Source organism: Thermobia domestica, chromosome 14, assembly GCF_964235325.1.
Source record: "Thermobia domestica chromosome 14, izTheDome1.hap1.1, whole genome shotgun sequence".
NCBI classification, from domain to species: Eukaryota; Metazoa; Arthropoda; class Insecta; order Zygentoma; family Lepismatidae; genus Thermobia; species Thermobia domestica.
This window is the reverse complement of record NC_137467.1, coordinates 168,425,994-168,448,991: the sequence shown is the minus strand read 5'-3', so window position 1 is coordinate 168,448,991 and position 22,998 is coordinate 168,425,994. Positions and strand designations below refer to the sequence as shown.

The 22,998-nt window shown below is 37.4% G+C and overlaps 1 protein-coding gene across 1 annotated transcript in view; it reads right to left on the bottom strand.

Annotated features, from left to right (window-relative positions):
- Positions 1–22,998, bottom strand: part of LOC145670458 (platelet-derived growth factor receptor alpha-like) — a 184,311-nt gene that overhangs the window by 16,718 nt on the left and 144,595 nt on the right. Inside the window, exons 16-19 of the mRNA XM_081739165.1 lie at positions 15,076–15,239; positions 12,304–12,426; positions 6,793–6,922; positions 2,903–2,984 (exon numbers count right to left, since the gene is read on the bottom strand). Coding sequence (XP_081595291.1) covers positions 2,903–2,984; positions 6,793–6,922; positions 12,304–12,426; positions 15,076–15,239 — 499 coding nt within the window. The remainder of the gene's footprint in view (positions 1–2,902; positions 2,985–6,792; positions 6,923–12,303; positions 12,427–15,075; positions 15,240–22,998) is intronic.

The following is a 22,998-nucleotide window of genomic DNA, read 5'->3' as shown; positions in this document are numbered from 1 at the left end:
ATATGGAATTTCATTTAATCTCCTTCAAGTGAATAATTTTATTAGGAACAAAGTAATAAGCTTACATGGAATTTGATTTAATCTCCTTCAGGTGAATAATTTTGTTAGAAACAAAGTAATAAGCTTACATGGAATTTCATTTAATCTCCTTCAGGTGAATAATTTTATTAGAAACAAAGTAATAAGCTTACATGGAATTTGATTTAATCTCCTTCAGGTGAATAATTTTATTAGAAACAAAGTAATAAGCTTACATGGAATTTCATTTAATCTCCTTCAGGTGAATAATTTTATTAGAAACAAAATAATAAGCTTACATGGAATTTGATTTAATCTCCTTCAGGTGAATAATTTTATTAGAAACAAAGTAATAAGCTTACATGGAATTTGATTTAATCTCCTTCAGGTGAATAATTTTATTAGAAACAAAGTAATAAGCTTACATGGAACTTGATTTAATCTTCTTCAGGTGAATAATTTTATTAGAAACAAAGTAATAAGCTTACATGGAACTTGATTTAATCTCCTTCAGGTGAATAATTTTATTAGAAACAAAATAATAAGCTTACATGGAATTTGATTTAATCTCCTTCAGGTGAATAATTTTATTAGAAACAAAATAATAAGCTTACATGGAATTTCATTTAATCTCCTTCAGCTGAATAATTTTATTAGAAACAAAGTAATAAGCTTACATGGAATTTGATTTAATCTCCTTCAGGTGAATAATTTTATTAGAAACAAAGTAATAAGCTTACATGGAATTTCATTTAATCTCCTTCAGGTGAATAATTTTATTAGAAACAAAATAATAAGCTTACATGGAATTTGATTTAATCTCCTTCAGGTGAATAATTTTATTAGAAACAAAATAATAAGCTTACATGGAATTTGATTTAATCTCCTTCAGGTGAATAATTTTATTAGAAACAAAGTAATAAGCTTACATGGAATTTCATTTAATCTCCTTCAGGTGAATAATTTTATTAGAAACAAAATAATAAGCTTACATGGAATTTGATTTAATCTCCTTCAGGTGAATAATTTTATTAGAAACAAAGTAATAAGCTTACATGGAATTTGATTTAATCTCCTTCAGGTGAATAATTTTATTAGAAACAAAGTAATAAGCTTACATGGAATTTCATTTAATCTCCTTCAGGTGAATAATTTTATTAGAAACAAAATAATAAGCTTACATGGAATTTGATTTAATCTCCTTCAGGTGAATAATTTTATTAGAAACAAAGTAATAAGCTTACATGGAATTTGATTTAATCTCCTTCAGGTGAATAATTTTATTAGAAACAAAATAATAAGCTTACATGGAATTTGATTTAATCTCCTTCAGGTGAATAATTTTATTAGAAACAAAGTAATAAGCTTACATGGAATTTGATTTAATCTCCTTCAGGTGAATAATTTTATTAGAAACAAAGTAATAAGCTTACATGGAATTTCATTTAATGTCCTTCAGGTGAATAATTTTATTAGAAACAAAGTAATAAGCTTACATAGAATTTAATTTAATCTCCTTCAAAGTACTGTCCTTAACTAGCAATGCACTTATCCTAACATTAAATCCATGACTAGAAGCATTTCTGGAAGGCTTCTTTTGGAAGGACGTTTAGCTACTCTGTCGTGGCCCTCTTAATGTCATGAATGGTATCCAAACATTTTCCTTTAAGCACGGTTTTAATTTTTGAGAAGAGTCAGAAGTCGGGGCATGTTATATCTGAAGAGTACGATAGATGTGGACAGACAAGAATATTTTTTCGGTTAAACACTCCTGTTCGTCAGTTAAAAGTCGGGGAACGAATTTCGCACTCACTCTTCTCATTTCCAAATCGGTGGCTAAAATGCTTTATATGGACCCGTACGAGATGTTTACTTCTTTTGAAAGCTCTCGAATAGTTATTCGCCTGTTTGAACGAACAATTGTTACCAATTTTTACACGTTTTCTTCTGTTTTTGATGTAAATGGACGTCCCGAACGTTGCTCGTCTTTTACCGACTCATTTCCGCTTTTAAATCTCTCATACCACTTATAAATAGACTTCAGAGTAACAGCGTTATCGCCATACACCACTTTCAACATTTCATGAGTTTCTTTGACACTTTTGTTTGCAACTTGAAACAGAACTTAATGTTGACGCCGCGTTTTTCGAAATCCATGATGCGCGACAGACATGTAAACACAACCTCACTCTAGTGGTTCTGGACGCTGATTGATGAGTCACAACGTGTTCCAACTTGACGCTGCCTGTCTCAATGGATCAAGCTATCGAACAAATTACATCAAATGGTTGTAGAGCCAGCAGTTGCAGCTAAAAGAAATTCATTCACCGTATTGTTGGATCATACCTTGTAGGCCTATATCCGAACTGTGAGATCATGGACGGATGTTTTTAAAAATACATAATTTCCTTGAGTTAGGCCTCCTCAAATTAGTATGAAAAGTGCAATTAAAATTGCTTTCAAGCGTGAGTATTTCCGCCATAGGCATGAGTGATAGTTCAAATATTCCACTTTGAGGACATTTTAGAAGGGAATGTATATTCTCAAAAAAAAATATCTAAGGACTACCTACCTACCATTGTAATTGTGATGAAAAAGTGTCCTGTATTAAGCAAACGGAAAGTGTCTTTTTTTTAAAAAAGGTATGAACCCTATCGTTATGCCATCTTAGGATACTCATTTTAATCAAAATGACACAGTAAAATCCCAGTTGGAGGTCGGTGATAACTATAGTCTAAAATAAATTTCAAACGGTTCAGCCGTTTTCCCGTGACGTGATGTCACACAAAATCATTTCGTTTTTATGTACATATTAGACTGAGGAAAAATCTTTCATCTACTTACATTAATTGTAATGAAATAACTGCTAAAGGAAAATACTTACATTTGGTTTGTTGAAAATCTAGGTTTTTCCATTCTGTAGCCCATTTCCAGTTTACGTAAGAAAGTCTCATCTACACCCATACCTATTAAAACAAAGGAAGTACAATTATCATAGATTATAACCAAAGAAAACACTTCTTACTATTATCCAAAGGGAACACTTGTTATTAGTTCTCAGTATAAAAATAAGCCTTTTGTAAAGTTGAAGAAAAATATTGAACAAAAAGTTGTATACAACAATTCTCGAGTAGCAATGGAGACGGATGATTAAGGCAAGTGAATAATGATAGAAAAATCGGTGGAATGAGATTGTGGGAGGAAACGGGAGCACCCCGAGAAAACCCACGGACACGATGTTCTCTGCCACAAACTTACTTAGCTGGTGATCGAAACAGGGACCATATGCACCAGAGGTAAGAGCTCTACCACTGAGCCACCGTGCTTACCAATTAGAATTAAGAAACACATTAACGATAATAGAAATTATTTTCTTTCGAGTTGGCTCGGGATTTCAAAAGTAAGGGTTCACATGATGTAAATGTAGTAAAAGCTTTGTACGAAACCAATAAGGATGTTGATAGGAAAATAATGGAGGACTTTTATATTAAAAGTGAAAAAATCCTCTTTAAGTCTGGATTGAGGAAGTTGGACCGAAACTGGATCAAAGTTTTCAATTTAGTGGAAAATTAGATAATCTTGGTAGTAATTCAGGACCTGGCAACTTTACACTAGAACAAAGTTCGTTGTACGGTTCAAGGGTACTTTTGACATAGTATTCTAAGTGAAAAAGTAGGGTTTTTAATTATCAAGCTTAGACTATATCCAATCACTTCTACTTTTCCATTTTATTTCTTTCACGAAAGAAGTTCGTGATGCTTCACCATTGGATAAGTCGAATGGTGAGTTTGATTTTTAAAATGGATTTAAGACTAATTTTGAAGATATATATATATAATGTAAATACACACAAGATCCAAAAACGGAAGAAAAACTTACCAGAAAACTATCACAATGGCGAAAAAAAAGTACATTATAGGTACTTTCGATAAAACTACTTATCAGACACTATTTCCTCTACTTATCTGATGAAATATTTTAACGAAACTGCTAATAGCGTATTTTAAAATAACACCGACAACGTTTGGGAGGTGATTCCTGATACCAAGATAACACAAAAAGTATAGACCGACCTGCGTGCATAAATGCTTCCTTTCGGAGTTATAGGCTGCCGAAAACATGAAAAAATGAGCTTTAAAATTCCATATTTCCAATACTATGGGATCTACCGTAGTCAAATCGAGACTTCACTTAGGAAATATTATGTGCGGTATCCAAAAATACATGTTTCAGAATCCTAAGGTACTCAAGAAGCAATTTTTATTTAGGGAGTTTGACTATGGCCATATAAAATAGGTCTCATATACTACCTCTATAGAAATTGTTGTGGATGTTCTGCAGGATTCTGAAACACTGATATTTGGATAGGGCACATATTATTTCCTAAGTAAAGTCTTGACCCGACTGCAGTAGGTCCTATAGTTTTCGAGCTATGGACCTTTAAAGTTCATTTTTTCATGTTTTTTCGCAGCCTATAACCCCGAAATAAAGCATTTGAGCACCCACGTTGGTCTATACTTTTAGTCTTATTTTGGTGTCAAGAATCACCCCCCTGACATTGTCGGTGTTGTTTTGAAACACCCTGTATATACAAAATGTTAATAAACTTTACCATCGAACTTTAAGAGGTGATTCCTTACATCATAATAAGAGAGAAAGTTCATATGGACCTATGGGGAAAAGTACAGAGTTTCAGAACTAGGGCTGTCCAAAGTCGTGGAAAATTAAGTCCTCTACACGCGCTATTTCGAATTTGAGAAAACATGAAGTGACGGTCCATCAGTGTAAAGGAAGTTAATACATACAGAATCCAAAAACGTATATTTCTATAATGTGCAATGGGAGTACAGGAGACACTCTACAGGGTATAATCTCTAAAGATGCTTTCAACAGAATTCTGAGATGAGCTTTAAATTAAAAGTAGTTCAAAAGTAGGCAAAAGGTTAGACCTTACAACAGTGAACATGAAATGCTCCGGCGGGAAATCGGAAGTGTTGAGTACCGCAAGCTCCACTGCCCCTCGTGTTCGGAATAACACGTGCTGCGGTGTTTTGTTTCACGCTTATACGTGAATAAAATGTGAAATATACTGTGACAAAACACATCGCAGCATGCGTTACTATAAACACTAGAAACCGTGGAGCTTGCTAACACTAAGGGTAGGGACATGCCGAAGATACCTCGCGATCGAGGTTGAGGTTTAAGTCACGGTCGCTACCTCGATGTCTAGGTTGGGGGCGCACATAGCGAGAAGGTCGCACCCTCGCTGTTAAGTTCTCAGTTTAAGGAGAAACATTGCTGTGACGCATGTGAAATTATTCCGTCAGTGCATAAAAATCACTGCGAAACCACATTTTGAAATTGAAAGGACCAAACAGTTTATAAATAGGGATGGACGGGAGACGAGATATGAGAAATGCCAAAGTCTCATCTCTTGTGTCACAAAAATATTTGAGTCTCATCTCTTGTTCATCTCTATCAATATTCTAAATCAAAGACTTTTACCTTTTATTCAATTTTCCGTGAAAAAATGCCCTCTTTCAGCACTCAGGCGAGAAATCGTTTCCCAGTAAAATTTAATAAATAAATAAATTAGGTATGTCTTCAGGGGGTATTAACTGCAGCAAATGAAGTTTCGGCACTGCAATTCCATTATTCGACAATGGATACGTGCCTGTCTTTACAGGTATTTCTTTACCTTATATCAACAACGAATTTAGAAGAAATCCTTTTTATTAATTTTGGAATTGGGGGGGCGTGGAGTTTTTAAGCATAGACATGTTTAACAGTAGCTTCTTTTTTCTTTAAAAATTCTACAATTTACGGATTTCAGCCCGAAAGCCCCCTCCCTGTGGCCGTCACTGCCCTATACAATAATAAGCTACAGTATAATTCTCAGATAAATAACTTATCTGACATTCCCATTTCAGTTGCTATTTTCTTCCATTCTCTATTTAAAACGTGCCTATTATGATGTTGTTTGTGTTTCTTATTCCATATTACTGGGACATTCCTCATTAATTCTATTAATATGTCTTTCATAATCAAATATAATAGTGCAGCAAAACCTCTCGAACATAGGCACACAGAATCCTCTGCAGACGAAATTCTAAACAAATGAAGACTTTATTCCGTGCAGCGCTTCATAGAGAGCCAATGAGAACACGAGCCACAGCGATGCTTCCGCTGAACATCGATGTAAAAACAAACTCAGTTATTCATCATCGCGACCACTAATTCACCCTCGTGGTCGACCTCTAGGTCGCGATGTAGCGTACATCTTCAGCATGCCCTTACCCATTTGAATCCATGTGTTTGTGCCAGTATCGAGGGTGCGAGCGCGACTTAAACCTCGATCTCGATCGCGAGGTATCTTCGGCATGTCCTTATCCTAACACTTCCGACTTCCCACCGAAACACTTCGTGTTCATTTCCTACAAGCATTGCGTGTCATCGAAAAAGTGACATTTTAACTATTTCTTTATTTTTATATTATTAGTACATAGTGATGATATGATTGCGTAACTTAAATATTAATTAATATTCCTTATGTGTCTATTGCGTATGTCAATATATACAAATCAAGATATGGCGCACAGTACTTACGTGGTAATTTAGAAAGAGCACATATGGAGTTAAACTACTAAACAAAATCACTTGGCTTTCAAGTCGTGATCGGTTGGTCGTCGAAGTATAGAAAAGGAACAAGACTACTAGAGACAACCAACAATTTTTCTATCCAATATCTTTTATATACAAGGAGTGAATACATACCTGGATAAGGAGTTTGTCCAAGCGAGAATATCTCCCACAATACGACTCCGAAAGACCAAACATCAGATTGTGTAGAGAAAACACGATCTCTAATTGATTCAATTGCCATCCATTTAATTGGTAAAGGGCCCTATAAATATTTAGAGATGTACTTATCAATGCATAATTAATTCTTGCTATAAAGCAAAAAGTCACCAGTCTGTAAGTCAAGTTGATATGTAAACTTCAAAACATTTAAGAGTTATGGGTTGTAGGGGAAAGTCGGACAAAACCGGGACCTAAAATGTTTTTGCTTGTTCCTCAGCATCTATATGGATAGTATAGCTTGAATTAGTTTTCAAATGCTAAATAGATTTGTTATTGACATAAAAATGTTTATTTCAGTGGAAAAAGCTTATAAATTTCAAGAGCAAAAACATATTTTAAATGGTATGCAAAAGCCCGGTTTTGTCCGAGCAGGTTGGACAAAACCGGGTACATATAAAATACTTATAAAAAACTTTTCTTTTACAAGAAAAATATGTAATCACTGCAAGAACTAGTACACTAAGAATCAATACAACTGAAAAAATATGTGAGCTTAAAAAGTACGGCAAAATAGAGAGCTAAAATATATTAGACCAATAACATAGAAAAAATAACTTTAGGTCACGATGTTGTTAAATCTAAGAACAAAAATCACAAATAAAAGTTTCATCATATTCGTCCACACTGCTATAAGATTCGTGTGCCCATCCTTTACAGTTAAGACACTGTATCTAACCTTCTCATATTTACACTGTACTACCTGGTTTTGTCCGACTGTTGATGTCCCCGTTTTATCCTACTACGCCATTATTCAGAACTACAGGCCTAGCACCTCTCAAAGAGCACAAAAATCTTGATTCAAGACATGAAATAACAGCAGGAAAAGTTATTAGTATGGGGAAACAACAAGGAATGTCCATGTGCGTGCTTTTTCGGGTGTTTTGTCATATTTGTTGGTGGCTCTTGGTATTATTTGACTATATATGCCATGCATGCGTAGGTGTAGAAATATCCATGTAAAAAGGAGCGAAAGATTTAATAACCCTATTCTTTTTACGCTGTCTTCAATATTAAAACGCCATCTTCTCGAAAATGCAATTTTGTGACATTCCTTCCTTTTTCCCTTACACTTCATATGTTGTATACTTACATAAGTCAATCTTCCAGGAATAGCAGTATATTATCAATGGGAGAAAAATCAAAACTTTTCTACACAAATTCTTCAACACATCGCCAACAACAAAGAAGCGACTTACTCAGCTTTCTCTTAAACTAAGAATGACATGGCGGCTATTTGCAACTAATTTCATGCGTTGGACGACAGATAGTGGCACTAATATAGCCAGAAAACCCAGGTCCCGGTTTTATCCGACTTTCCCCTACAAACATATGGGCGAAAATATTTAGATGTTTTTAAGCCTTATTATAAACGGAAGACTTCTCACTCTGCCAATAGATTCAGGCTAAATACTTATCGTTAGCTTTGCTGCCTCCTACCTGACGATATGAAATGACGCTCGCTAGGTGGAACAGTGGTAGAATGCTTACCTCCGTGCGTGTAGTCCCTGGTTCGATCCCCGGCCAATTTAAATTTGTGGTGGACAACATCGTACTCGTGGGTTTTCTCGGGACACTCCCTTTTCCTCCCACTTTCTCATTGCATTAATTCTTCCATCATTGTTTACTTGCTGTAATGATCATCTCCCTTAGCCTAACAAGCATAATCGTCAGACCTTAAAGATTTTATTGTCATTTCAAAAAAATGTCGCTAGTGTGCATGCAATTTGAAGACAAGCCGAAAGCTTAGGGAGGACAAGTAGTATTTAGCTTAGAGGGGACTGTAACTGAAAGAGAAACATATAACAAAAAAGGGTTAATCTGATATTTTTAATTAGTCATATATAATGTTCGTATACGAAAACATTTTTAAAACTAAGGAGCAGCGATCTTCGAGAAGCGAAAACACATAGTCCACTCCTGTTCAGTCGAATGAATAGCAAGCCTTAATTTCTGCTTCGATTTTTGGCGTGGACTGATAATTTTTGTTATTTGCCCAGAATTATCAGACAATTGAGTAGATAACTTTGCTGTAGACAGGGAAAAGTAGCATTGGCAGTCGACACAAACCACCATCGCTCAGTTGATCGCGCACTACTGCTGAGCACAAAAACTTATTTTTAGACTTTTAGAAAAAACAAAACTGGTTTTGAAAACTTTCAAAAAACCGTTGTTTTCGAAACTAGTTGGGTTTTCTATCAAAAACCGGTTTCAATTTTAAAACGCGGTTGGGTTTTCCAACAGAAACTGTCTGCTTCTTCCTTAACTTGTTCAGAAATGAATACTACAAGAACAAGAAAGGGTACCGGTTTCGGTGAAAATCACACCGGTTTCAGCAAAAAAATGCAAAATAATTCGGGAAAAGTGAAAACCGTTTCAGGGACAAACCGAACCGGTTTTTGAAGAAAATCGGAACCCGTTTCGGTGAAAAATCAAACCGTTTGTTTTAAACAAACATATTTCTGTGAAAAACCGTTTTCTCTTTTTGTTTCCGTTTTCTCCTAGAAATTGGTTTTCGATTTTTATAAAAAACAGTTTTGCACATCAATTTCGTGCATCATATAACTGGCCATGGAATTTACTATTTCTATAGAATTTAATTCAATATTTGGGAACTGTCCTAAGTTATAAATTCATACAAATAATAAATGAAAGCTAGTAGTTAAGTACATTTATCTTCTCTATTACAGAAAATCCTTTTTAATAATTATATCCAAACTATGACTATGTGTTAGGAAAAAGGGTACTTCCCTCTATATGAAATCATCTTAATCTAATACAATATATAAAAAGAATCCAGCCAATGTTTCAATACGTTTATACCAGTGGTAATCAACCTAATTCCTACCACGACCCTCATTTTACCACATCCTCTTTCCAGCGACCCCTTTATAATTTATGTTTTGTAATAAACTTGTTTGGGATTTTAATACACCTGTTGTGGAGATCTCACTATATCCAGCTATTTTTATAAGTGTAGAATCCATAGTGGATACTTGTATATAGTGGATACAGTAACTTCCCTAAGAGTGAATGGATTAAAACCAATTTTGGTAAGTTCATTCATATTACAAATATAGAATCCGATTCGTTATACTGTTTCAAAATGGAGGCTGTTTGAAAATTTTAAAACTTCATAACTCTCTTAATTTTGGGTCATATGATAAAAAAAATAAAGTGATTTCTAATTTTGATTTTAAAAAATTGGACAGCTGTTAAAAAAGTTAGTGAGTATTTTAAATGATTTGATAATCTGCATCACAAAGATTGAACTGCACATTGCCGCACTAGTGAAATCATACCATGCTCAGGTATCTCATTAGCTTTCAATTTTAGTTAATTGTATTTCAATATGCAGGTTGTGCGCATTTAAATTTTTCTAACATTTCAATATGCAGTTCTTATTACTTTCATATAGTACCTCTTTCATTTAAATTAATTTTTAATCAACTCTGCACCTGTTGAAATGTTTGGTAGACCTATTTTTTGTGTTCTTAATAGTATGTATAAAAATAAAAATATACCTATCAGAACAAAATTCAAAATAATAGTTCAAATATTTTCCAGTATTATATTCTAATTATATTTATCTCGTTCGCTTATCTTCGCGATCCCCAGGTTGAGAAACCCTAGTTTATACTAATATAAGTAAACATTTTGAGTTTAATTATTATTATCGCCATTAGTCTGATATGGTACGGAAGGTTTTGCTGACGTAATCTCCACATTCTCATGGAAAGTTTGATCAGCATTATCAAAATGAGTTATTAAACAATATTTGAAAGATGATTAAAACCTTTATGAGAAGATAAAATATTATATCATTAGGAATTATTACTCAATATTACAATGAGTTCTGTACATCATGAAAGTTACTGTAGATTACTATGAGCAATTGCTAAAAAGTATAGTCAATAGCCATACTGGGCGTTATAGAGGTTTATTGTTGAATATTACACAAATGTTGTAAGATATTATAATATATTTTTGTAGAATATTAAAGCGAATTCTTCATGTACTATTTTTTCAATTGATTTGAACAAAATTTGAGAGTTAAAGAACTATATAGTATAATACTATAAAAATACATTATGGAATATTATTGTGGATACTGTAAAATGTTAAAAAAAAAAAGTAAAATATGAGAAGTTAAAATAAGAAACCCTAAAAGTAAATAGTAAATTGTATACAGGGTATTTCAAAAGAACACCGACAACGTTTGGGAGGCGATTCCTGACACCAAGATAAGACGAAAAGTATAGACCAACCTGAGTGCACAAATGATTCCTTTCGGAGTTATAGGCTGCCGAAAACATGAAAAAAATGAACTTTAAAGGTTCATAGCTCCAAAACTATGGAACCTACCGGAGTCGCGTGAAGACTTCACTTAGGATCTAATGTCTGCGCTATTCAAAAATACATGTTTCAGAATCATGCGGTACCCACGCAACAATTTCTATAGAGGGAGTTTGGCTACAAGCATATAATTTGAAATACTCACCAACTACCTCAAGACTACGGTAGGTCCCATAATGTTGGAACTATGGAATGTTGGAGCTATGGAATGTTGGAGCTATGGAATGTTGGAGCATAAGTTCATTTTTTCATATTTTCGGCAGCCTATAACTCCGAAAGGAAGCATTTGTACACCCAGGTTAGTCTATACTTTTCGTATTATCTTGGTGTCAGGAGTCAACTCCCAAACATTGTCGGTGTTGTTTTGAAATACCCTGTATATATGATTGTGCTCTGTTGCTGTGCGAGAATATTATACAAGTATTATCAGATATTTTATTGTGTTATTTTCACATATTAAAATGAGGTGTTACAGATTATCAGACGGAATTGTTGTCAGCCTTTTATAATAAGTCATTATTATGAACTATCTTAAGAGATATAGTCTAATAATACGAAAAGTTCTTATCGAAGATTATAGCGTCTTATTGCAGATTATAATAAGGGATAAGACGTTATTATGCAATAGTTAAGAAGAATAATTATAAGAATATAATCTTATAGTGAGATATTTTAAAATATTAGAATAATTTACTATTATTGTTGAATATTATAAAATATATTACAGCATAAAGTGAGCAGTTATTATTACATATTATGAGTTGTTCTAGAGTACACACTATAGTTATCTTTAAAATATTATTGCAAAATACAGACAGTCCACGAGTCACGTAAATTCGACATATGTAAATTGATATTTAGATTAGAAATGTTCGGTTTAAGAAAAATTTATGAACGATACTTACATCTTAAGTAAGAAGTAGCATTAAATTTCTAATTATATTTTGACAGTCATCTAGTGAGTGAGAAATGAACTACGTGCTAATTTGACATCGCTACCTTTGTCGTAAATTATATTAAACACGCTGGGTTCTGTACCCTATTTATAACTGGATCACAATAAAGACTTACATTTCCTTTTCTCATATAGTTATCAGACTTGTACATATCTTTGGCTAATCCAAAATCACATATTTTGACAATGTTGTCATCTGCTAGCAATATGTTCCTTGCAGCAAGATCTCCATGCAAAACCTAAAAATAAAAATCAGCATCAAATTATTTATTTCAATAGTCTTTAATACATTATATATCAATAATACTATAGTTTGTGCAAAATATCTTCTGTTACATCTTGCAGACCTAGGCTATTCTAATTAGTTTCGTGTTATCTTTTTAATTCCCGCTAATACTGTTTCACTTCCCCTACTTTTACTAATATTTCATTCATTGCTTTTCCGTTTCAATAAGTTAATATCGGAATTTTATCCATACACGCCACATTTCGAAACTATTGTGGGTAAATCCTGGTCACCCGTCAACTTTCGTGAATAAGCATGGAAAAAGTTTATTTTGGATCTGGTGGAATATGAAAGGCGTGCTCTAATACAAATTGCTGAAGCCTGGTGAAACTGTCAAGGCCGAATCAATGCTCTCATTGAGCAAAAAAAGAAAAAAGAAAAAAAGAAAAAGAAAAAAAGAAAAGAAAGAAAAAGGAAAGAAAAAAAGAAAATAAAAGAAACTATCTTTTATTGGCCAAGGACCGCAAGAGGACATACTGTTGCATGACGTTGCTCGGCCACATGTCGCTTTGTCAACAAAGAAACAATCTTAATCCGGTTCGGAAATTCTTGCATAGGCGGCATATTCAACTGATATCGTTCATTTAGATTATCATTTGTTTAGGGCCCTACAGCATACACTTTTTGGTCAGTACTTTGCAACATTGAGCCAGGGTTGCCATTCATCCAGGAAAATCCGGGACCGTCACGGAATCGAGATCTGCGTCTTGGAAATATTTCTCGGGACGCGTAAATGTCCCGGATTTCAGCAAAGAAGAAAGAAAGGACATATTATAATTAGCTTTTTTCATAGGATTAGGCATATAATTATTCTCTTCAACTTCTGAGTATGGAAATTCAAAAGTTAAAAGAAAACTTGAAAACATAAAACATGGATTTAATTAAGTTCATTATTTAACTACTTTGACATTGAACGAAGCATTTGTTTCATTGGACCAGGGGCAAAAGGTTTTACTGCTTAATCTTATTGTTATCTTTAGTACTCTGTTTCAATCTGCCTCTTGCTTATGAAATATTTTAATCAACAATCCCTGAACGATATTTTTGGTAATTTTTCGCTGACTATTCAAGAAGAAAAATGTATTGTTTTAGTTAATCAAACTGAACAGACAACAATGTTAAAATGTTGGAGTATTTTTAAAAAATAGAAGTTTATGAGGTGCAGGATAACGTATTTTTTGAATGATTTGCGGCACATTTCTTTTTCCTTCTTTTTATGCAACAATGGTTACTACGCATTTCCGTTGCCCCTTCTAAGCCACCTTGAATGAACTAAAACAGACATTGAAAGCTAAGAAATATAACATATCCTGAGAAATTTTTAAAAATTGCTTACCAGGGGAAGGGGTAAATCATCTGCTTACGTTTGCTTAACTAGGGCGGTGAAGGTCTACTAAAATGACTAAAACTGTGGTTACATAACACCTGAACAACGTTATCTAATGGAAGAAAGTAAATTAGTATATAACACTTCTCTTTATTTTAAGCATTTCAAAGATTCTCGTAATTTAGTAGCGGCCCGGATTTTCATTTTGGAACTATGGCAAACCTATAATATCAAGAATTGCCTCGACAACTTCATCACCCCTAAATCACAGTGCTTCTTTGACCATGGAATACAAAGATACTTGATGTATGAGCTAAAGTGATAGACTGTCAAGGAAAACTTTTACGATTATGATTGTACTTATACATACACCTAATACAGTATATCAAAATGTATAATTTCCAGGTACTTGATAAGATGGTTAGGCAACTGAAACGACATTTAGGACGTGTGTGTTTTATGCTATTACACTAATTTGATAAGATACAATTAACTACTACATAATGAAAATCCTTAATTTAGTACTGTTTTTTAATTAATAATTTATCTAAATTACATTATTGTTTGTATCGAATACGTCATCTACTGGTTATGGTGTGGGGACTGCGATATGTCATACGTGGGAGAGACGGGAAAGACAATGAAAGAAAGGATAAAACAACATAAAGATGATGTGAGGAAGAAGAAAGATACCGATGCGATATACAAACATGTTAATGAGACAAATCACGAAATTAACTTGGAAAAGACGGAAATATTGGAAATAGAGAAGAGAATTATAATAAGGAAGTGGGAAGAAGCAGATTGGATAAAGAAGGTAGAAAGAGATAAGCTGATGAACTGGACAGGGGGCTTACCTATTAATGAATTATGGCAGAGAATTTTGAATAGCACGGACAGGAATATGAAATTGAAAATGGTCCTTATAAGGACCAAAAATGACAGCACGTGATTGGTTGGAAAATGGACACTGAGACCTATGAGATTGGCTGAGAAGGCTTCAGACAATAGAATTTAAACTTTTCATAAGGATGACAATATATATATATATGCCTGTATCTTCATTTATGTTCTATAGTGTCTATATAGTGTCTGATGAAGGATATGGTAGATATCCGAAACTGCAACACATTATAATTTAAAATACAGTGTGTGTTGAAGCTTTGGTCAGTGTTTCGTATGTTACAATATCCAATCCAAGCCATGGATAGTGTTATTATCAAATTCCATTTACTTATAGTATAATGTGAGTGATATTTAAAAAAAGCAACATACCTTGCGTGATACTAGGTACTCCATTCCTCTTGCTACCTGAAATGCCCAGCACACAAGATCCCTTGTACAAATGGGGCGAACGTGACTTGGTTTGTACAATCCTTTGTAGTCGAATCTCCATTGAGGCTGACCTCCATTTGGATCACTACTTACATTTTCCATTCCTGTACAATAATGATAAAATTAAGGAAATTTTTGAAGAAATAAAGGTTAGTTTTTATACAAGAATTATCCGCTTGATTAGAAAGCCTCCAAGGTCCCACATTAAGTTTGTTTGTTTGTTTTTTTTTTTTTATTTCTTATACAGGGTGTTACAAAAATTTGTCACGATATTTTAGAAATATATTTCTCACATAAGAATAAGAAAAAAAAAGTTCATATGGACCTGTGGTCGAAAGTGCATAGTTTCGTAGTTATACACCGTAGGATGCCGAAAACGTAAAAAAAATTGACTTTAACCCTTTCCCCTCGAATGCGGCGAGAGCCCCGACATTCGAAATTTTCCTTTTCGCTCGTATGTCGGGGCTACCCCGCACTAATTTTGACGCTTTAATTACTCGCATGTCGACCGAGCCCCGCTTGTATGATTTAGTCGACAACTTCTGCCATCTTTTGGCCGTCTATTCAACTCCTTACTCGGCCGTTCCTTAGTCGACAACTGCTGCCAGTTTTATGCGTAAATCAGTGAAATGGTGAAGAAAATTATTTTTCTGGCTATTAGAAGTAGCAATTGTGAATAGTTTCTTATTATTCAACACGTAGAGACAAATGAATCAAAATCCAAGAGTTGCTCATATTGACTACAGAAAAAAGTTGATCACTCAACTGGTAGGCAATGTCCGAAATACACAACGCAAGCGAGGGAGGCCGTCGTCTACAGTTACGGAAAAAAGACTGAATGGTGCACCACATTTTATATATTCCAATCCAAAGAGCAATTCCAAAGACTGTACAGTGTGCAGTGATAGAAAAGTAAAAGGTGGGAGGACAGAGAGACTATGTATTTTTGTAATACGTGCTCCAGAAAACCTGGATTGCAGCCAGGTGAATGTTTAGAAAAATATCATACTCAGCGCAAATATAGGTAACAGAAATGTAAAAGGGCAGTTTATACTTAATTTCTGATGTATTTTTAAATAAAACAAAGGTATTATCTGTAATGTGGTTGTTTATTTGTATTAAAATGGTAATAAGCAGAAATCACTGAAATTATCTGAAAATAAATGCGAGCAGTACAGCTTGCTGTGTCAAAACAAATTCGAGGGGAAAGGGTTAAAGATCCATAGTTCCACTACTATAGAACCGATCATAGTTAGGTCAAGACATCATTGAGGAATTAGTATGTGAACTATCCAAATATTCATCTTTCAGAACCTCCGGAACTTGCGCAATCATTTTTAGAGAAGCTGTTTGGGAGTACGGTACTTGATCACTCTCCACCTACCTCTCTAAAAATTGGTGTGCAAGTACTGGAGCATTCTTAAACATGGATATTTGGATAGTTCAAATACCAGTTCCTCAGTAATGTCTTGACCCGACTACGATAGTTCCCATAGTAGTGGAGCTATGAACTTTTAAATTTCACGTTTTCGGTACCCTGTAACTCCGAAACTATCCACTTTTGAGCAATGGTCCATACACTTTTGAACAATGGTCCATACACTTTTGAACAATGGTCCATACACTTTTGAGCAATGGTCCATACACTTTTGAACAATGGTCCATACACTTTTGAGCAATGGTCCATACACTTTTGAACAATGGTCCATACACTTTTGAGCAATGGTCCATACACTTTTGAACAATGGTCCATACACTTTTGAGCAATGGTCCATACACTTTTGAACAATGGTCCATACACTTTTGAGCAATGGTCCATACACTTTTGAACAATGGTCCATACACTTTTGAGCAATGGTCCATACACTTTTGAACAATGGTCCATACACTTTTGAGCAATGGTCCATACACTTTTGAACAATGGTCCATACACTTTTGAGCAATGGTCCATACACTTTTGAACAATGGTCCATACACTTTTGAACAATGGTCCATACACTTTTGAGCAATGGTCCATACACTTTTGAGCAATGGTCCATACACTTTTGAGCAATGGTCCATACATTTTTTTCCTATTTTAATGTGAGAAATCTATTCCCAAAATATTGTGACACATTTTTCTAACACCCTGTATACAATAATGACTTGCCAACTAATTCTGACAAAGGAAAGCAAATATTGTACGCAGATGATATCAAAGTGATTGTAAAAACTAGAAAAGATCTAGAATTACGGAACAACATCAATGCTATATCACATGAGTTAGACTAGTTTTTTTTTTTTCATAATAACTCAATTAATTATAAAACAATATGTTCGTGTTGCTTCACAACAAATACAGACATAAAAATCTCATCCGAGCTTCCCAGTGGCTAAACGGTTAGCATACCCGCCTTTGACGCGGGAGACCCCGGTTCGATTTCCAACGGGAGCTTATGTAGTTCGGATTCTACGTTAGTCAATAGGTCCACATCAAATATAGCATCGCTGCTGAAAGGGACAATAAACTTAAAATCAAATCAAATCAAATAAATGTCATCCGCACTTAATCATCAATTAAACCACAACTGAATGGTAAAAAGAAAATTCACTCGCTAGCACACGCAGTCATTACGTTTTGTCTAGGAACACATGTCTTTTAACATTTCAGTCCGCTATGGGACTTTGGTCGTGAATACCCATTTCAAAAGCTAGAAGACATTAATTGAACACCATTTTTGTTTCTTTGTCCTGTAACAAAATAAAACCAAGTATTTGGAAAAAACGTTATGTGTCTTTAACACTATAAGGTTGAAATTTTGTTACAAACAAAGTAACAAAAATATGAAACGAAAATGAAATCTTTGAGCTTAACGTCCCACAATTATGCCTGTTAGGCTAAGAGAGACGATGATTAAAGCAAGTGAATGATGATGAAGGAATTGGTGGAATGAGAAAGTAGGGGAAACGGGAGTACCCCGAGAAAACCCACGAGCACGATGTTGCCCACCACAAACTTACTTGGCCGGGAATCGAACCAAGGACCCCACGCACAAGAGGTAAGTGCTCTACCACTGAGCCACGGTGCCCCCCCCCCCCTTAGCAACATAAATAATGTTCAAATTATGTCTTCTAGCTTTTGAAGTGATTATTTGTGACCGAAGTCCCAGAGCGGACTGAAATATTGTAGATACGGATTCCTAGACAGAACACAGTAGTTGCGAGTACAAAGTGTGATTTTTTATTGTTATTTATTGAATATGTACCCAAGAGCATCAATTAGTAATTATACAATTGAATGTGTTACAAATATTAAGATTTTGAGAAATACAAATAAACAGTAAACTTAATTAGAAGGAACACATCATAAATTAACGCATTTGACGCAAAGAATGAAAAAGTAACTGACTGCAGCAGGACTCGAACCAGTGTGCCGATGCGTTAATCACTTTAAAAAAAACGTTAACTGATTCACCGAACGTGCCTCACTAACTTGCTGACCTACTTATTACTAGTTTCTACTTAATTTTACTCGCTTTTCACTTGTTTAACTTGCTTTACCAGTAACCTAGAACGACAGAGACACGAACACAGAAACATCGAGGACAGTTAAAATTCCCGGGAATCAAACTTGGGACCGCGTACAGGAAAGGCGCACGTGCTAGCCAATAGACCAGCGGGAGGGCATTACTAGGCCACCCAATCCGCTTCCCAGAACGGCCACCCACTCTCTTACTCTAGAGGTAGATGCTCTCATCTCGGACCACGTGGGTTGTAGCACAGACCCCTTCTGTGATTGGACAATCCTATGTTCATCACTCTAGAGGTCGGTGCTCTCATCTCGGACCACGTGGGTTGTAGCACAGACCCCTTCTGTGATTGGACAATCCTATGTTCATCACTCTAGAGGTCGGTGCTCTCATCTCGGACCACGTGGGTTGTAGCACAGACCCCTTCTGTGATTGGACAATCCTATGTTCATCACTCTAGAGGTCGGTGCTCTAACCTCGGACCACGTGGGTTGTAGCACAGACCCCTTCTGTGAGTGGACAATCCTATGTTCATCACTCTAGAGGTCGGTGCTCTCATCTCGGACCACGTGGGTTGTAGCACAGACCCCTTCTGTGATTGGACAATCCTATGTTCATCACTCTAGAGGTCGGTGCTCTCATCTCGGACCACGTGGGTTGTAGCACAGACCCCTTCTGTGAGTGGACAATCCTATATTCATCACTCTAGAGGTCGGTGCTCTCATCTCGGACCACGTGGGTTGTAGCACAGACCCCTTCTGTGAGTGGACAATCCTATGTTCATCACTCTAGAGGTCAGTGCTCTCATCTCGGACCACGTGGGTTGTAGCACAGACCCCTTCTGTGATTGGACAATCCTATGTTCATCACTCTAGAGGTCGGTGCTCTCATCTCGGACCACGTGGGTTGTAGCACAGACCCCTTCTGTGATTGGACAATCCTATGTTCATCACTCTAGAGGTCGGTGCTCTCATCTCGGACCACGTGGGTTGTAGCACAGACCCCTTCTGTGAGTGGACAATCCTATGTTCATCACTCTAGAGGTCGGTGCTCTCATCTCGGACCACGTGGGTTGTAGCACAGACCCCTTCTGTGAGTGGACAATCCTATGTTCATCACTCTAGAGGTCGGTGCTCTCATCTCGGACCACGTGGGTTGTAGCACAGACCCCTTCTGTGATTGGACAATCCTATGTTCATCACTCTAGAGGTCGGTGCTCTCATCTCGGACCACGTGGGTTGTAGCACAGACCCCTTCTGTGATTGGACAATCCTATGTTCATCACTCTAGAGGTCGGTGCTCTCATCTCGGACCACGTGGGTTGTAGCACAGACCCCTTCTGTGAGTGGACAATCCTATGTTCATCACTCTAGAGGTCGGTGCTCTCATCTCGGACCACGTGGGTTGTAGCATAGACCCCTTCTGTGTTTGGACAATCCTATGTTCATCACTCTAGAGGTCGGTGCTCTCATCTCGGACCACGTGGGTTGTAGCACAGACCCCTTCTGTGAGTGGACAATCCTATGTTCATCACTCTAGAGGTCGGTGCTCTCATCTCGGACCACGTGGGTTGTAGCATAGACCCCTTCTGTGTTTGGACAATCCTATGTTCATCACTCTAGAGGTCGGTGCTCTCATCTCGGACTACGTGGGTTGTAGCACAGACCCCTTCTGTGAGTGGACAATCCTATGTTCATCACTCTAGAGGTCGGTGCTCTCATCTCGGACCACGTGGGTTGTAGCATAGACCCCTTCTGTGATTGGACAATCCTATGTTCATCACTCTAGAGGTCGGTGCTCTCATCTCGGACCACGTGGGTTGTAGCACAGACCCCTTCTGTGAGTGGACAATCCTATGTTCATCACTCTAGAGGTCGGTGCTCTCATCTCGGACCACGTGGGTTGTAGCACAGACCCCTTCTGTGTTTGGACAATCCTATGTTCATCACTCTAGAGGTCGGTGCTCTCATCTCGGACCACGTGGGTTGTAGCACAGACCCCTTCTGTGATTGGACAATCCTATGTTCATCACTCTAGAGGTCGGTGCTCTCATCTCGGACCACGTGGGTTGTAGCACAGACCCCTTCTGTGATTGGACAATCCTATGTTCATCACTCTAGAGGTCGGTGCTCTCATCTCGGACCACGTGGGTTGTAGCACAGACCCCTTCTGTGAGTGGACAATCCTATGTTCATCACTCTAGAGGTCGGTGCTCTCATCTCGGACCACGTGGGTTGTAGCATAGACCCCTTCTGTGTTTGAACAATCCTATGTTCATCACTCTAGAGGTCGGTGCTCTCATCTCGGACCACGTGGGTTGTAGCACAGACCCCTTCTGTGAGTGGACAATCCTATGTTCATCACTCTAGAGGTCGGTGCTCTCATCTCGGACCACGTGGGTTGTAGCATAGACCCCTTCTGTGATTGGACAATCCTATGTTCATCACTCTAGAGGTCAGTGCTCTCATCTCGGACCACGTGGGTTGTAGCACAGACCCCTTCTGTGATTGGACAATCCTATGTTCATCACTCTAGAGGTCGGTGCTCTCATCTCGGACCACGTGGGTTGTAGCATAGACCCCTTCTGTGATTGGACAATCCTATGTTCATCACTCTAGAGGTCAGTGCTCTCATCTCGGACCACGTGGGTTGTAGCACAGACCCCTTCTGTGATTGGACAATCCTATGTTCATCACTCTAGAGGTCGGTGCTCTCATCTCGGACCACGTGGGTTGTAGCATAGACCCCTTCTGTGATTGGACAATCCTATGTTCATCACTCTAGAGGTCGGTGCTCTCATCTCGGACCACGTGGGTTGTAGCATAGACCCCTTCTGTGATTGGACAATCCTATGTTCATCACTCTAGAGGTCAGTGCTCTCATCTCGGACCACGTGGGTTGTAGCACAGACCCCTTCTGTGATTGGACAATCCTATGTTCATCACTCTAGAGGTCGGTGCTCTCATCTCGGACCACGTGGGTTGTAGCATAGACCCCTTCTGTGATTGGACAATCCTATGTTCATCACTCTAGAGGTCGGTGCTCTCATCTCGGACCACGTGGGTTGTAGCATAGACCCCTTCTGTGATTGGACAATCCTATGTTCATCACTCTAGAGGTCAGTGCTCTCATCTCGGACCACGTGGGTTGTAGCACAGACCTCTTCTGTGATTGGACAATCCTATGTTCATCACTCTAGAGGTCGGTGCTCTCATCTCGGACCACGTGGGTTGTAGCATAGACCCCTTCTGTGAGTGGACAATCCTATGTTCATCACTCTAGAGGTCGGTGCTCTTATCTCGGACCACGTGGGTTGTAGCACAGACCCCTTCTGTGAGTGGACAATCCTATGTTCATCACTCTAGAGGTCGGTGCTCTCATCTCGGACCACGTGGGTTGTAGCACAGACCCCTTCTGTGATTGGACAATCCTATGTTCATCACTCTAGAGGTCGGTGCTCTTATCTCGGACCACGTGGGTTGTAGCACAGACCCCTTCTGTGATTGGACAATCCTATGTTCATCACTCTAGAGGTCGGTGCTCTCATCTCGGACCACGTGGGTTGTAGCATAGACCCCTTCTGTGATTGGACAATCCTATGTTCATCACTCTAGAGGTCAGTGCTCTCATCTCGGACCACGTGGGTTGTAGCACAGACCCCTTCTGTGATTGGACAATCCTATGTTCATCACTCTAGAGGTCGGTGCTCTTATCTCGGACCACGTGGGTTGTAGCACAGACCCCTTCTGTGAGTGGACAATCCTATGTTCATCACTCTAGAGGTCGGTGCTCTCATCTCGGACCACGTGGGTTGTAGCACAGACCCCTTCTGTGAGTGGACAATCCTATGTTCATATACTGAGCACCTTATGACAGTTGTGATTTCATATATACTAATGAAAGGGGGACACAACCGATTTTCTTTCAATTTCACACACGAAACCCTCTATAGGTGCGAATTCTAACGCAAACACTGAAAAAGTAAATGACTGGACCGAGATTCGAACCAGGGGTCTGTGATACAATCACAGGAGGGATCTGTTGTACAATTCACGTGGTCCGAGTGGAAAGGGCCAACCTCGAATGTGAGAGATTCAGTGGCTGTTCTGGTAAGCAGTTTGGGTGGCGTAGTGGTTAACTCATCGGCACAGTATACTGGAGGTCCCTGGTTCGAGTCACGGTCCAGTTAGTCACTTTTCACTCTTTGCGTTAGAATTGGCACCTATAGAGGGTTTGGTGTGTAAAATTAAAAGAAAATCGGTTTGTTTCCTTCTTTCATTAGTATATAATGTATTTGACTCTTATTCGTAATTTTCCAGATCAGATTACTTTTCCTTATTAAGGACAGATATAC